The 17,520-nt window shown below is 41.5% G+C and overlaps 1 protein-coding gene across 1 annotated transcript in view; it reads right to left on the reverse strand.

Moving 5' to 3' along the window:
• ALG8 (ALG8 alpha-1,3-glucosyltransferase) overlaps positions 1–17,520 on the reverse strand; it is a 37,330-nt gene that overhangs the window by 4,110 nt on the left and 15,700 nt on the right. The window contains 7 exon segments of the mRNA XM_017893533.1: positions 2,189–2,353; positions 5,399–5,519; positions 6,636–6,739; positions 7,016–7,142; positions 12,274–12,341; positions 14,151–14,260; positions 17,088–17,281. Of these exon segments, the coding sequence (XP_017749022.1) occupies positions 2,189–2,353; positions 5,399–5,519; positions 6,636–6,739; positions 7,016–7,142; positions 12,274–12,341; positions 14,151–14,260; positions 17,088–17,281 (889 nt within the window).

Consider the following 17,520-nt stretch of genomic DNA (forward strand, 5'->3'; position numbering starts at 1 on the left):
TTTTTGAGATGGAGTCTCGCTCTGTCGCCCAGGCTGGAGTGCAGTGGCACGATCTCAGCTCACTGCAACCTCTGCCTCCCGGGTTCAAGTGATTCTCCTGCCTCAGCCTCCCGAGTAGCTGGGATTACAGGTGCCCACCACCACGCCCAGCTAATTTTTGTATTTTTAATAGAGACAGGGTATCACCATCTTGGCCAGGCTGGTCTCTAAATCCTGACCTCGTGATCTGCCCGCCTTGGCCTCCCAAAGTGCTGGGATTACAGGTTTCAGCCACCACACCTGGCCTTGATGTATATAGTTAACTCATTAAAATTAATTCTACTGGCTGAGCATGGTGGCTCATGCCTATAATCCCAGCACTTGGGGAGGCCAAGGCAGGCAGATCACTTGAGGTTAGGAGTTCAAGAGCAGCCTGACCAATGAGTGAAACTCATCTCTACTAAAAATACAAAAAAAAATTAGCTGGGTATGGTGGCACATACCTGTATTCCCTGGTACTCTGGAGGCTGAGGCAAGAGAATCACTTGAACCCGGGAGGCAGAGGTTGCAATGAGCTGAAATTGCACCACTGCATTTCAGCCTAGGTGACAGAGCGAGACTCCATCTCAAAAAAAAAAAAAAAAAAAAAAAAATATTGGCCAGGCGTGATGGCTCATGCTTGTAATCCTAGAACTTTGGGAGGCTGAAGTGAGTGGATCACGAGGTCAGGAGTTCAAGACCAGCCTGGCCAAGATGGTGAAACCCCGTCTCTACTAAAAACTACAAAAAAGGCCAGGTGTGGTGGCTCACACCTGTAATCCCAGCACTTTGGAAGGCCGAGGTGGGTGGATTACGAGGTCAGGAGATCGAGACCATCTTGGCCAACATGGTGAAACCCTGTCTCTACTAAAATTTAAAAAAAAATTAGCCGGGTGTGGTGATGTGTGCCCATAGTTCCAGCTAGTCAGAAGGCTGAGGCAGGGGAATCGCTTGAACCCGGGAGGTGGGGGTTGCAGTGAGCTGAGATCGTGCCACTACACTCCAGCCTGGCGAGAGAGCAAGACTCCGTCTCAAAAAACAAAAACAAAAACAAAAAAGCTGCAAAAACATTAGTCGAGTGTGGTGGCAGGCGCCTGTAATCCCAGCTACTCGGGAGGCTGAGGCAGGAGAATCACCACTGCACTCCAGCCTGGACGACAGAGTAAAACTCTGTCTCTCAAAAAAAAAAAAAAGAATTAATTATACTATTAAAATTAATAATTAAGTTCTGTGATCTACCGTCTAACAACTTACTATATCTTCATAGTTTACTAATAGTTCACTTATTAATGAACCTAATAGGTCAAACTACAGAAGTCCATAGATACTTTTGAGCCAATAAATTAGATTTACCATATTAACAAATATCTAGTTTTATGGGCTGGAAGGCCATAGAAACTATATGTACCTCATAAGGCTGAAATTTTAGGAAAAACGTTTTACCTCAATTAAAATCTGTGAACAAACAGGCCAACAGAGCTTAATTATCTACATACCTGTACTGCCATGTAATTAAGTGGAGTCAGGTGGTTGCTAGCTAGCAGGTTTGAAACATTCAGAAACCAAAACTAAAGATGAGTGTAATTATCAAAAGGATTGAGTTGTTTATATTGAATTCTACTAAAATTATACCATGAAATTGAAGTCACTGCAATCACTAATGAAATTTTATAAACGAAAATTTCTAAAGTACTTAGAATGAGGCCTCTAAGAGCATCTTACTCATATTAGACTCATCTTAGGCTCAAAAAGCCATTGTCGACTCTCTCAACTCATTATCACCATCAAGACAAAACATCCACGCTGTCCAGATACATTTGGAATTTTGATGATTTAGCTAAGGATGAGAAAAACAAACCAAATCTGGATGTCCCTGCCACAAACATTTCCTTCTTTCTTCGCAGCATGATCCATGCCTCTTCCTCCCTGGGCTTTTCTTTTTCCCTTCCCCCACGGTGAACAGATGGTCTAACAGCCACTGGCAAGAATCTCTCACAGAGGCTTTACTGGTAATCCTTCCTTATGGTGTTCCAAGTTACTCTAAGAATTGCTAGGAAATGCTTCAGTCTGCAGAAGGATTACAGGCATGAAATTTATCCTACAGTTGGAAGAGCTTGAAAGTTGAAATTTAATCAGCCAGACAAAAGGAAAGCAGAGAAAACTTAAGAAATGAGTACCATCTGTTGAGTTCTTACCAATATGGCAATCAGTGTGCAGATGAGGGTTGCCAAGGGAGTCACTGAGGGAAGGACTGTGTGTTGAAACTGCTGAACCAAACCACTTGTCATTGAGGCCTTGGGAATATTGTTGGGATCAAGAAATTTCAATTTCAAACCTATTAAACAGACATTTTGTTTTATTTTTATCTTTATCAGCGAGATACCATATATTAACAAGTAATTCCTTGAGGAAAAAAGTAAGCTACTAACTTATTGATGCTTCAAAGCTAAGCTTTCATCAATTTAGTCCTATACTATTCTACCCAAAATGCCTCTGGTCTCAAGATTATAATACATAAAGCAGCTCTTTGCATTAGAACAGGGAATTTGAGCAGCTTATAGGAAACTTGCCAGCAGGTGGCACAAATGGTAATCTGCTCTCACCTCTGAAAGCAAGCTTCTAGAACAGTCTGAGCATGTCATGAAGGAACTTTGAATCCTTTGTCTCTATAGGAGAAACCCTGTATTCCTAAACATAGTATCCAGTGTCTTCCATGGTCTTGTTGCCCCTTCCCACCTGTCCAATCTCATCTCTACTTTGTTAAATGCAGCTTGGCCACAATGAAATAACTGTGGGTCCTCAATATACCACTCTTAACACCTGTATCCCTCTGCTCATTAACTTCCAATTCAATCATCTGAGAAAGTTCCTAAATCAATAAGTAGAACTGATTTTCTTGTGAGTGTACTTTTTTTTTTTTTTTTGAGCTGGAGTCTCACTCTGTCACCAAGAGACAGAGGCTGGAAAGCAGTGGCACCATCTAGGCTCACTGCAGCCTCTGCCTCCCACGTTCCAGGTTGCAGTGATTCTCCTGCCTCAGCCTCCCCAGTAACTGAGATTACAGGCATGTGCCACCATGCCTGGCTAATTTTTGTATTTTTAGTAGAGACAGGGTGTCACCATGTTGGCCAGACTGGTCTCGAACTCCTGACTTCAGGTGATTCGCCCACCTCGGCCTCCCAAAGTGCTAGGATTACATGCCTGAGCCAACGCGCCCAGCCGAGTGAGCTCACTCTAGCAGTGTTCACCACAAGGCACTGCACTTGTTTATGTGCTCATTTCCTCTACTATACTGTATTCCTTGAAGGCAGGAATGATGATGAGTTCATTTCTATCCCCAGTACATAGGAGCTCAATAAATACTTGGCTATTAAATAAATCAAATCAGAGAATGACAATACAAGCCTCAACAAGCTCCGGATAATAGGACAGACAGCGACAGTCTGAGTCCCTATAGGGCCCTGTCAAATGCCAGTGAAAATGAGTGCAATGTGGGAAAGATGTAGACTACCAAAATATTTTCTACTTACTAACCTCTTCCCCTTTCCCCTTTGGCCTGCTGATTCTCTCTTACAGCTATTAACTATCTCCCTAAAACAAAGTTGTCTAACTCTGACACTGACTTTCCACGTAAAACATCTTCAAAGAGACAAACACACAAGTGAGGTACAGTGTAGCTTCCAGACTCAGACAAGGCAACTGACCCTTGTACCTCATACTGTGCTGGCTGTCTAAAGCTGTTTTTGAAATATAAATGTTAGGAATTACTCTGTAAGAATGCCATGTACATCAAGGCTAGATTCACAGTGAGCAACATGGTGACACAATGTATAGGTCATCACATACACAGTGTATGATTTCCTCCAAGTACTTATCAAAAACAGTAAGAGTGGCCACCATGCATGGAGTGTCTATCATGCGCCCAGGGCTCTGCACTTACTACTTTTAGCCCCGAGGTACAGAGATGGAGTAACCTGCCCAAAGTCACACAACTAACAGGTGGTAAAACTGAACTCAGGTTTGTCTGGCTCCAAAGTCCCTGCTGCTGATAACCTAGTTTTAAACCTAAAATTTTAAAATTTTGCTTCTGTTCCTCACAACACACCGTATGGGAACAGGTAAAGTACTAGCATGCCTTTCGTACAGTGAGGAAAGTAAGACGAAAGCAAAATGACTTGTCAATGCCACACATTGCAATAGCCATTTATGCAGGTGAGCCTCCAAACCAAGTCATCAGATTCCAGATCTGGAGTCCAAGGGCCGAATCTAGCCTGTGCCCAGTTTTTGCACAGCACTGAAGCTATGAATGGTTTTTACTTTTATGTGGTTTTAAACAAATGTGTGCATACACAAATACAGACACAGACACACATATATACACACACTGGGTGTGGCCTGCACAGCTCAAAATATTATTTGGCCAGTTACAGAAAAAGTTTGCTGACCACCACTCTTGATCATGACATTTTCTCACCAAGCTAGGTTGTATTCACAAATGAAAGACTGTGTTACCCAGAGTGAGTTATTTTTAGTAGAACCATCTCAAAGCATAACTTATTTTCATTATAACTCAAATTTTAAAAGCATAGCCTGGGTTTTTCATTTCTTCTCATCTCATGTTAAAATGCAGGGTTATTTTCCTTATTGGTTTAATACCCAGAGTCACAACTTACATATTCTTCTTTCTTGTTCTTATATGTTTAGGTTTAAAAGTGGGGTGGGCTGGGCATGGTGGCTTGTGCTGGTAATCCCAGCACTTTGGGAAGCCAAGGTGGGAGGATCACTTGAGACTAAAAGTTTGATCCCACTCCGGGCAACACAGTGAGACCCTCATCTCTAAAAAACAAAAATTTAAAAATCAGCCAGGTGTGGTGGTATGCACCTGTGGTCCCAGCAACTCAGGGGGCTGAGTCAAGAGGATTGTTGGAGCACAGGAATTTAAGGCTGCAGTGCGCTATGATCTCAACACCACAGCACTCCAGCCTGGGTGACACAGTGAGACCCTGTCTCTAAAAATAAGTAGGGGTTTGAATAGGAATGGTGAGAAAGGGGGAAAAAAGTAGGGTTAACTGCTGCTGCCAAATAATTTTTTAATTAAGGCAAAAATTACCTTTATAGAGTGTCTAAATATTTTACTTTTTCCACAGGAAAGGATCAGTAACCTCATTACCACAAGGAGCTTTTATAAGGAAAACAGTCTGTTTATTGCACTAAAGCCTCAGTCCCAAGAACTGCTCCCCCTGTTCATCCTGAAGGCTGAAATGCAGGACTGGAGAACAAACAATTCGGCCACATTCAAAACACAAAGGTTCTTCCATTTCTCCATGTGCCTAGTTCTTTCAATATTCAGAGTCTGAGTTAAAAATGCTCGCTACCATACCGATGACAGACAGCACTTTGTCCAACGCATTGTACAAAGCCCAGAAGTTTGGAGCCCAATATGCATGACAGAGGCCCCTCTTGAAAGGAAAGAGTCGGGAAAAGACTTGAGGCAGCTGATTCTGTTGAAAAGAGAAATGAAACTAATTAAACAGTCATCAATCTTTTTCAAATTCAAAAAGAGAACTAGGGAACTCTCTATGGTATAGTGTGTAGAAAGTTATGGGGTCTGGGTTCTAGTCTCTATTCCTTCAGGTAAGTGGTTGTATGCTCACCACAATGTAAGTTCACAGAACCTTTTTTGGTCTCACTTTGTCCACTGTCCAGTGGGACAATATACATAAAAATACTTTGAATACCAGTCCATACTATTGTAAGTATAATAATGGAAGAATTTACAAGCTATAAAGCAAAACACAGACTGCAGCTTATCCATGTCTACTAGGGTGAAGGGGAGAGCTGGGAAGACTACAAAAGATGTGATGCATTTCAGTTTTAGTAAGAATTAAAATTAATTAGCTGATTTCAGGGCAAGGAAGAAGAGGAAAAAAGAAAATATCTGAACATCTGTTAAATTCTATGCACTTCAGAATGTTTGCTGTCCATGTAAGACTACAAAATTATTGATTTTGTTACAAATACATTTTATCAAGTAGGTAAACTTACAAGTACAGAATATACAAATAATGAAGATCAATTCTGTGTGTGTGTATGTGTAACGTATAAACATATATATGTATACATATATACATATTTGAATGTGCACAAAAATGTCTGAAAGAATACTACCCTATTGGGCCAGGAGCGGTGGCTCACACCTGTAATCCCAGCACTTTGGGAGGCTGAGGCGGGTGGATCACCTGAGGTCAGGAGTTCGAGACCAGCCTGACGAACACGGTGAAACCCTGTCTCTACTAAAAATACAAAAAGTAGCCAGGCGTGGTGGCATGCGCCTGTAATCCCAGCTATTCAGGAGGCTGAGACAGGAGAATTGCTTGAATCCAGGAGGTGGAGGTTGCAGTGAGCTGAGATCACGCCACTGCATTCCAGCCTGGGCGATAGAGCGAGACTCCATCTTTAAAAAAAAAAAAGGGAATACTACCCTATCTTTGGGGAGTCAAGTTGGGTAGGAAGACTAGGAAAAAAGTAGCTTTTACTTATTTTATATATTCCTGGCTTTATTATGTTTTCTAAACACCAACAAAGAACATGTATTAATAGAAAAAAAAAAGGCTTACCAAGGCTAGGAAAGGACCCAATGAAAGAGCAGAAACTAGGAAAACAACCAGTCCCAGGGAAATAACACGAACAAAGCTGAAACTGTTCCATCGAATAGATCCATCTACAGAAAAGGAACATTATCAGTAACCAGGAAGATGGAAAGGAACATTAACCATAACCTATATCATGTGCTAAAACTAGAAGTATCCCACAACAGTACAGCAACCTATTCATGATGTGGCAAGAGCAAAGAAAAGCGAGAATGGGTAAAGGGCTTACGAGATCAGCCGCTGAGGTATCTGCTGTGCTCCATAAAACCTTCTTATCAAGCAAGCCACCAAGTCAACACAGTAAGGAAAAAATCAAAAATGTTTTTGCTATTATCACCAAAACTTGCCTGGTTTATTTGCAGTGAAACAGTAGGATCGCAGCAGATATACACCATAAGCTGGTGCTACATAGAGGTAGATGTGCTTGAAATGTAGGAGAACAGCAAAGAGAAATGCTCCTTCCATATGCCTTTTCTAGGAGATTTAAAAGGGAAATATCACTTTAAAATTCAGGGTAAATGAAATGCAATAATGTGGTATCCTGGATTGAATCCTGGAACAGAAAAACGACATTAAAAGAAAAACGGGTAAAATTCAAATGCACCAATACTGCTTTCTTAGTCTTGATGAATGTACCATGGTTATGTAAGGTGGTAATGGGGGAAAATGGGTGAGGGGTATATAGGAACTCTCTGTACTATTTCTACAACTTTTCTGGAACGCTAAAATTATTCTACAAAAAGGTTATTAAAAAAACTAAAATTAGGCTGAGCGTGGTGGCTCACACCTGTAATCCCAGCACTTTGGTAAGCCAGGGAGGAAGGATTGCTTGACCCCAGGAGTTCAAGACCAGCCTGGACAAAATAGGGAGGCCCTGTCTCTACAAAAAAATTAAAAAATTAGCTAGGCACGATGGCTTACACCTGTAGCACCAGCTACTCTGGAGGCTGAGGCTGCAATGAGCCATGATGACACCATTGCACTCCAACTTGGGTGACAGAGTGAGGCCCTGTCTCCAAAATGAATAAATAAATAATAAAAATAAACAATACCTACTTTTATTTTATTTTATTTTGAGATGGAGTCTCGCTCTGTCTTGCCTAGGCGGAAGTACAGTGGCACAATCCTGACTCACTGCAGCCTCCGCCTCCTCGGTTCGAGCAATTCTCCTATCTCAGCCTCCTGAGTAGCTGAGACTACAGGCGTGTGCCAACACACCCGGCTAATTTTTGTATTTTTTAGTAGAGGCAGGGTTTCACCATGTTGGCCAGGCTGGTCTCAAACTCCTGACCTCAGGTGATCCACCCACCTCAGCCTTCCAAAGTGCTGGAATTACAGGCATGAGCCACTGCACCCAGCCAAATACCTACTTTTAAAGATGTATTCTGAAATACAAATATAGTATCTGGGATGTGTTTTAAAATAATCCGTGTGTGTGTGGATCATTGTACTATTTTCTCTACTTTTGTATGATTTAAATGTTCTATAATAAGATGTTTTAAAGTCACACCTGGAATCCCAGCATTTTGGGAGGCCAAGGCAGGAGGCTCACTTGAGGTCAGGAGTTGAGAACAGCCTGGGCAATACAGGTGAGACTCTGTCTCTACAAAAAAATACAAATATTAGCTAAGCATGGTGGCATGTGCCTGTAGTCTCTGCTACTTGGGAGGCTGAGGTGGGAGCACTGCTTGAACCCAGGTTGAGACTACAGTGAGCCATGATCTTGCCACTGCATTCCAGCCTGGGCAACTGAGCAAGCCTGTGTCTCAAAAAAAAAAAAAAAATTTTTTTTTCTTCTCACTGTCATCCAGGCTGGAGTGTAACAGCCTGATCTTGGTTTACTTCAGCCTTGACCTCCTGGGGTCAAGAGATCCTCCTGCCTCAGCCTCCTGTGTAGCTGGGACCACAGGTACACACCAGCACACCTGGCTAATTCTTTCATTTTCTGTAGAGATGGGATCTCATTTTGTTGCCTAGACTGGTCTCAAACCCTGGCCTCAAGTGATCCTTCCGCCTTGGCCTCCCAAAGTGCTGGGATTACAGGCGTGAACCGCCATGCCTGGCCCAAGGTAAATATCCTATAACCAATATAAGGAAAACATAGGCAAGTGATTCCAGCTAGCTTTTTTTTTGAGACGGAGTTTTGTTCTTGTTGCCCAGGCTGGACTGCAATGGCGTGGTCTCATCTTACTGCAACCTCTACTTCCCAGGTTCAAGTAACTCTCCTGCCTCAGCCTCCTAAGTAGCTGGGATTATAGGTGCCTACCACCACACCTGGCTAATTTTTTTGTATTTTTAGTAGAGACGGGGTTTCACCATGTTGGCCAGGTTGGTCTCAAACTCCTGACCTCAAGTGATCCACCAGTCTCAGCCTCCCAAAGTACTGGGATTACAGGCATGAGCCACTGCGCCAGCCCAGCTAGGTTTTATACTGAGCATAGTGTGTTCATAAATTCATTATTCCAACAAAGACTTATCAAGTACTAAGCCTTATGCTGAGATCATATCCTACATGTCATCAGTAATAACAGACTGCAAATTCTCACTTAGGAATTAGAACCCAGAGAATTAAATCACCTTCACCCCTCACAGTTTCAGAATAGCTGGAGTTGATTTCCAAAGAAGGCTGGGAATGAGAACATGAACAAATATATATGATGCTATGCTACCAAAAATATCAATTAAATTTTATATTGTAGATTAGGTAACATATAGCACTATCAGGCTGAAGGCACCAGTTACTGCACTTGATCCTAACACTACTTAGGAAAACTAAAGGTATTGTGATGGAAAAAGAACAAAGGCCAGCCACGGTGGCCCACGCCTGTAATCCCAGCACTTTGGGAGGCCGAGGCGGGTGGATCACTTGAGGTCAGGAGTTCGAGACCAGCCTGGCCAACATAGTGAAACCCTGTCTCTACTAAAAATACAAAAAATTAGCCAGGCATGGTGGTGGGGCGCCTGTAATCCCAGCTACTCAGGAGGCTGAGACAGGAGAATCGTGTGAGGTGGAGGTTGCAGTGAGCTGAGATCACAGCCACTGCACTCCAGCCTGGGTGACAATGCAAGACTCTGTCTCCAAAAAAAAAAAAAAAAAGAACAAACAAAACAAAACCAGCTGCTTACTATAACTAAGAAGTTATAGTAAGACTTTGGCTGGGTGCGGTGGCTGACGCCTATAAATCCCAGCACTTTGGGAGGCTGAGATGCGCAGACTGCTTGAGCCCAGAAGTTCAAGACCAGCCTGAGCAAAATGGCGAAACCCCATCTCTACTGAAAAAGACAAAAATTAGCCTGGTGTGGTGGTGTGCACCTGTGGTCCCAGCTAACTGGGGGTTGAGGCAGGATGACTGTTTGAGCCCAGGAGGTTGAGGTTACAGTGTGCTGTGACTGCACCACTGCATTCTCCAGCCTGGGTGACACAGCATGACACTGTCTCCAAAAAAAAAAAAAGAAGAAGAAGAAGAAAGTCTGAATGAAATCTACCCACCTCACAGTAATTTTGGAAAGATTAAATGAGATAACAGTCCTGATGTTCTGCAGAGGAAACTGCCACAGGGACCATGAAAGGCCAGGTTCCTTCTCTCATCAGGTACGGTCTAGAATAGGTAGCTTTAGGAGTAATAACAAAAAAGAGTGGGAATGCTTCCAGGTCTCTCTTCAATTTTATAACTTTTTTAAGATCTGGGTAAGGTCTAGCTGATTCCATAGTCAAATTTTATTTGTTCAACAAGCAACCAACAAATATTCACTGAACACCAATTATATTCTAATTGTTATATGGCTTTTTATGGTTCAAAGAGAAAAGTTTATCCAGACATTTATAGTTGACAAAGAACTTTAGATTATCAAATTTGATCTTTCCAATGTCCCTGTGAAGTAAGTAGTCCCATTTTACAACTAAGAATGTACGGTAAATTTCATTTTATGGAGAAAATGAAGCTAGGAGGGTTAAATAACTTGCCTTCAGTTAATAGTTCCCAAGCCTGACGGTGTATCAAAATTCCTTAGAGATTCTTAAGCCCCATTCCCAAAGACTTTGATTCCATGTACAAAGGGATGGCCCCGAAATCTGAATTTCTGATTTCCTCCTCTATAGGAGGAATAATAATTCTAACAACTTCACAGAATGGTTCTAAAATTTACTCAATAAGATATATGTAAGCCAGGTGTGGTGGCACACATCTGTAATCTCAGAGACTCAGGAAGCAGAGGTAGGAGGATTGTTCAAGGCCAGGAGTTCAAGACCTGCCTGTAATCCCAGCACTTTGGGAGGCCAGAGTGGGAGGATCACTTGTGGTCAGCAGTTTAAGACCAGCCTGGATAGTGAAACCCCCTTCTCTACCAAAAAAAAAAAAAAAAAAAATTAGCCATGTATGGTGGCGTGCACCTGTAGTTCTAGCTACTCAAGAGGCTGAGGTGAGAGGACTGCTTGAGCCCAGGAGTTTGAGGAGGCAGTGAGCCATGATAGCGCCACTGCACTCCAGCCTGGGTGACAGAGCAAGACGTTGGAAAAAAAAAAGATATATGGAATGTATGTAATCTTAAGTAGCCATGTATTCGAGTAAGCCCTGAGTTGCATAGCTCATTAACATTAGTCAGGATTACACACAGTTCTTCTGATTCCAAATCCCCTTCTATTACATTAATCTTAATGCTGCTGATAGTAAAGTACCACCATCATAGTTATTATATTGTAAAGACTGCTGCTAGAGATTTCATTCATACATAAATGATCCCAACCAGACAAAGAAAATGTAATTTAGGGGCCGGGCATGGTGGCTCATGCCTGCAATCCCAGCACTTTGGGAGGCTGAGGCGGGCAGATCACTTGAGGTCAGGAGTTTGAGACCAGCCTGGTCAACATGGTGAAACCCCATCTCTGCTAAAAATACAAAAATTAGCCAGGCATGGTGGTGGGTGCCTGTAATTCCAGCTACTTGGAGGCTGAGGAACAAGAATCGCTTGAACCTGGGAGGCAGAGGTTGCAGTGACCCGAGATCGCGCCACCGCACTCCAGCCTGGGCGATAGAGTGAGACTCAGTCTCAAAAAAAAAAAAAAAAAAAAAAAAAAAAAAAAAAAAAATGTAATTTAGGGCAGGGGCTCATGCCTGTAATCCCAGCACTATGGGAGGCCGAGGCAGGAGGATCACTTGAGGTCAGTAGTTCGAGCCAACATGGCGAGACCCTGTCTCTACTAAAAATACAAAAATTAGCCAGGTGTGGTAGTGCGCACCTGTAATCCCAGCTACTCATGAGGCTTGAACCCAAGAGACAGAGGTTGCAGTGAGCTAAGATTGCGCCACTGTACTCCAGTCTGGACGACAGAGTGGGACTGTCTCAAAACACAAACAAAAACTCAATTTAATTCAGGCCTGCCACATGCTAATAAGTTTTTGGAGTAAAATTTTCTCATCTGTTAAATGAAGAAAATCACAGTCAAAAGTGAAGATGGAATTTGTAAGAAATACCCAATAAAAGTGTCTATAGCACTTGGCAACTCAAAACAGTCAAATAAATTTACCCATCACCCACTACACTGTTCCTTTTACAATCTAAAAACTTATCTAAAAGAGAAAAAATCTAATTTAACAATTATGTTTACCTGAAATAATCGTGCAATGGAGAGTAGCAATAATCCAAATAAAAAGCCATTGTACTGAAAATGAATATCTGGGCTTAGGTCAAGGAAAGACAACAGAGGATACCAAATTCATAATGAACTATACCAGCTGATGAAGTATAGAAATTCCAAATGCTTTAACAGCAAAATTAAAGACAAAAAAATACTACTACTAATGTGGACTGCTCATAAATAAGTTTTCTATAAACAGAGTCAAATTTTTTTTAAAATACATTTTTTTTTTTGAGATGGAGTCTCACTGTCACCCAGGCTGGAGTGCAATGGCGCAGTCTCGGCTCACTGCAGTCTCCGTCTCCTCCTGGGTTCAAGCGATTCTCCTGCCTCAGCCTCCTGAGTAGCTGGGACTACAGGCGCATACCACCACACCCGGCTAATTTTTTTGTATTTTTAGTAGAGATGGGCTTTCACTATGTTGGCCAGGCTGGTCTCGAACTCCTGACCTTGTGATCCCTCCACCTTGGCCTCCCAAAGTGCTGGTATTACAGGCATGAGCCACTGCACCCGGCCTAAATACATATTTTTAGTTTTGCTAATCTCTGTATCATTCCCATTTTGCCAAAGCAAACACCATAGTCAAATCTTCAGTTGAAACTTACATTTGGAAGCGTGGTGGCTCACACCTGCAATCCCAGCACTTTGGGAGGCTGACATGGGTAGATCACGTGAGAGCAGGCATTCAAGACCAGCCTGGATAACATGGCAAACCCCCATCTCTACCAAAAATACGAAACTTAGATGTTGTGGCACACAACTGTAGTCCCAGCCACTTGGGAGGCTGAAGCACAAGAATCACTTGAACACAGGAGGCGGACATTGCAGTGAGCTGAGATTGTGCCACTGCACTCCAGTCTGGGTGACAGAGCAAGACTGTCTCAGAAAAAAAAAAAAAGGAAAGAAACTTATGTTTAATGATATCTTAGACTAGATGATGATTTAAAATATACACATTTTTTTCATTTAAAAGAAATTTATGTTTAAGAAGAAAACAAAACTTTCCCACGTTTTCCTACCTTTTCTACCTTAAAGGCCCCACAGCTAAGAGGCAAGACTTTTTTTATTTGTTTTTTACAATTAGGGATGAGAAAGGAAGGGGCCTAACTGCTAGTAAGGCCACCTGCATGCAGCATTGCATCGTTTATAGGACATATACCATCTTATGTATTAAGCCTCACAATGAACCTGTGAGGTATTTAGAATTATCCTCTTTAGAGATACTTTAGAGATTAAGAGATTAAGCCTCAGAGACATTCATCCACTCATGGTCCTAAAGCTGCTAATGGCAACTAAGATTTGAGTTCAGGTTACATTGAAACCAGAGTCTGGGTGCTTTCCTCCACACCAGGCTACCTTTATGAAAATTGCAACTATCAGCATCCATTATGAGGATTTTAATTACATTCAGAAGCCTTGAATTTAAAAACTTTGCCTTTTAATATGTGGTAAGCCAAGATGGTAGAAAAGCACGAATGCCTGACCATTCCCACATGCACACTGTGATATGCCTTTTCCAATTAAAGGTATTTGGAATAACGTGTTATAAAACTATTTAATATACATATCAGATTAATCTAAAAATAGTTCACAATCTCAGTACATTGTTTTATTGATGATTTAGCTGGTTCTCACATATCCCACTAATTTTTCAGAAATGAAATACTCTAACCTCAGAGTCCAGTGAAGTTGGGCAGAGACCACACAGTTAAGTGAGCCTACTAACCCACCCCACACCCATTTTCAGAAGCAGCTCACATCTCCAATCATTATTACAGAAAACATTAATCTTATATTAGTATATATCAGAATAAGTAAGGGAATAGTACATAGAATATCAAGGATACGATCCACAATTAATAACCCAAAGTTCCACAGAAGTAATACCGATAGAATAAATTTTGGCTTTTCTGTAAGTTCTTTACCCACTTTTTTCCCGTCAATGCATTTACAGCACCTACAGTGAGACATTAGGAAAGACACAGAAACAACTTTGCTCTCCATTGGAACATCACTGCTGCAGAGTAAGCTATGATACATTAGTCATTCCTGGCAAATTACATGCCATTCTTTTTTTTTTTTTTTTTTCCAATTTTCTTTTCTTTTTTTGGAAGGGATGGGGTATCACTATGTTGCCCAGGCTGATCTTGAACTCCTGGGCTCGAGCGATCCTCCTGCCCTGGCATCCCAAAGTCCATGCCATTCTTGATTTCTTAAAAAGGTCACAGCAAGCTGAGCAGGGTGGCAGGTGCCTGGGTACTCAGGAAGATGAAGTGAGAGGACCACTTGAGCTTGGGAGTCTGAGGCCAGCCTGGGAGATATAGTAAGACCTTGTCACTAGAAAAAAAAAAAGGGGGGGGGTAGCACAAACAAGGACCTCAGGGCCTATTCCATGTCTTTTTCTAAGCTATGCTGATCTAAAACAAAGTCTTCATTTAATAAAATTAAAAATAAAAAGTCACGTAAACCCCAAAGTAAGGATTTTGAAAATTGAGAGAGCATATATTATTTCAGTCCTTAAGAGTAGAAACTGCAGACCAGGCTGATTTAGCACTCTAAATTATGTATCATAATACCAGCCAAATTAAGAACAGAACTGCAAATGTGCAGCTCCTGACGGTCCAAATGATAATTTAAAACCCTTATGTAAAATGCATGTCATTTAAATGTTGAGATATATTACTAAGTGACAACAGCAGGTGACAAAACAGTAAGATCCTATTTTTATTTTATGAAAATTATATTTGAACACAGAAAAGAGACTAAACTAACATACACCAAAATGTTAATAGTGGTTAGTACAGGTGGGGGAGTATGAATCATTTTTACTTTGCGTGTGTGTGCTTTTCCAAAGTTTTCACAATGGGGATGTATTATTCTATAAAAGACAATATTTAAAATGTGTTACATTTGAATAGTGGCAAATTCTAACATTATAAACCTAAAACAAATAATAGATGCAATTAAAGGGGGACTAGCAAAGGTATCCTCCTTTTCCCGTATGGAGCCTCAGTTCCCTCATGAAGAGGCAATAAACTTACAGGGTCATTGAGAAAATTCAGTAAGTTAATAATCTGTATATCATGCTTGGTTCTGGGAACTGACACACAGATTTCAATTTTTTTTTTTTTTTTTTTTTTTTTTTTAGACAGGGTCTCAGCCTATTGCCCAGGATGGAGTGCAGTGGCATAATCACAGCTCACCACAGCCTTGACCTCTCAGGTTCAAGAGATCCTCTGCCTCAGCCTCCCAAGTAGCTGGGACAACAGTTCCTGGCAACCAGAGCCGGCTAATTTTTGTATTTTTAGTAGAGGCAGGGTTTCACCGTGGTACCCAGGCTGGTCTCAAACTCCTGAGCTCAAGCAATACACTAGCCTTGGCCTCCCAAAGTGCTGGGGTTACAGGCATAAGCCACTATGCCTGGCCTTTCAACAACCTTTTTAACTATTCCCTCTACTTTGCAGATGGAAATGAATTCTATTTTCTCTCCCTTTGTGCTGGTATACTCTTTCCCTGGAAGCTTGAATTCAAACATTTTGAGTTAAAAGAGTATACTAAAATTACTTTCCCTTTCAACTCTTGCCAGGTCATAAACAGATTGAAAGGAAGGATTTCAAACGGGATTATTCAATGAGAATGTGCAAGGGTTAAGACATTCCCAAGGGACTCTTTACTGACTGGGGCAAGGGTTCAGTGTAGAGGGCCTCACAAACAGAAACGATCCATTTATGACAAGGGTCATTAAATGAACACTAGTCACTGTTCTGTCACAATCACATCAGCAAGCTTAAGAGTTAGGAAAGAATGAGACCGGCACAGTAGCTCATGCCTGTAATCCCAGCACTTTGGGAGGCTGAGGTGGGTGGATCACGAAGTCAGGAGTTCAAGACCAGCCTGGCCAACATGGGGAAACCCTGTCTCTACTAAAATACAAAATTAGCCGGCCATGGTGGTGTGCACCTGTAATCCCAGCTACTCAGGAGGCTGAGGCAAGAGAATTGCTTGAACCCAGAAGGCGGAGTTTTATAGTGAGCCGAGATCGTGCCACAGCACTCCAGCCTGGGTGACAGAGCAAGATTCTATCTTGGGAAAAAAAAAAAAAAAAATTAGGAAAGAATGGAAACTGACATTAACTGAAACTGAAACTTAGTACTTGGAAGTCACTGTGCAAGACATTCTATATATGTGTATTCAATACTTAAAATTAACTTATAAGTAGAAGTTATAAAACATAAAAATTTAAAACATAAGCATAATTTAAAATAATAAAGAGTCTTCATAAAGGAAAGCATACAGAAACAACTAAAAGCACTCAGTGAAATTTCTTGCATTTACTAGAATGAAAGCTCCGGAAAGGAAGGCTTTGGTGGTTAGCACAATGCATACGTGTGCGCTACTGTGCATGTACCGTGTGCATCCCCCAAGATAATGTAGGTGACGGAAGCCTCTGGGGGCCTGCTGCAAGGAAGCAAAGAAAAACATATGGAGCTATTCTGGGTGGGAGAAATGGCCCTAGAACTATACTTGGGACTACTTCTTTTCACAACATTCATAATCTCTTGTTCCACCTCTGCCTTGTAACTCCACCTTATCCCCATTTCTTCCACAAGATTCAGCTAGAGAGATTTAAACATGTAGTTTAAAGCACAATACAATTTTTCAATGTTCTAGCATTTGCTATCATATAAACTTTGCTCCTCCTAAATCAGGAATAAGTTAATACTACTTAACACTGTAATATTTCTTCAATATCTTCCACACAAAATGACATGCTCCAGACTTACTCATGGACAGCATACACAAAGAGTATATCCATAAAGATGACGGAAAATCTCTGGAAAAGTAAGGTCCTTGAGCTGGAGTAATTCAAATTACGAACATTCAGCATCTCTTGATCAAAATATTTGGCGACATGTGACAGGATATACTCAAACCATGCAAAGAAAGGGGGGTAATCCAATGTCCACTCTGAAGTTGCCTGTGATAAAAAAAGAAGACCAAACATATCCTAAGTAACTGAATAAACAAGGATGGTGCAAAGATTTAAAATTTTTCATTCTCTGGTCTTTAAAACAGCACAATGAGGCTGGGCGTGGTAGCTCATGCCTATAATCCCAGCACTTTGGGAGGACTAGGCAGGCGGATCACTTGAGTCCAGGAGTTCAAGACCAGTCTGGGCAACATGGTGAAACCCTGTCTCTATTTTTAATTAAAAAA

Source organism: Rhinopithecus bieti, unplaced genomic scaffold (genome assembly GCF_001698545.2).
Source record: "Rhinopithecus bieti isolate Rb0 unplaced genomic scaffold, ASM169854v2 scaffold_23868, whole genome shotgun sequence".
In the NCBI taxonomy this organism is placed as follows: domain Eukaryota; kingdom Metazoa; phylum Chordata; class Mammalia; order Primates; family Cercopithecidae; genus Rhinopithecus; species Rhinopithecus bieti.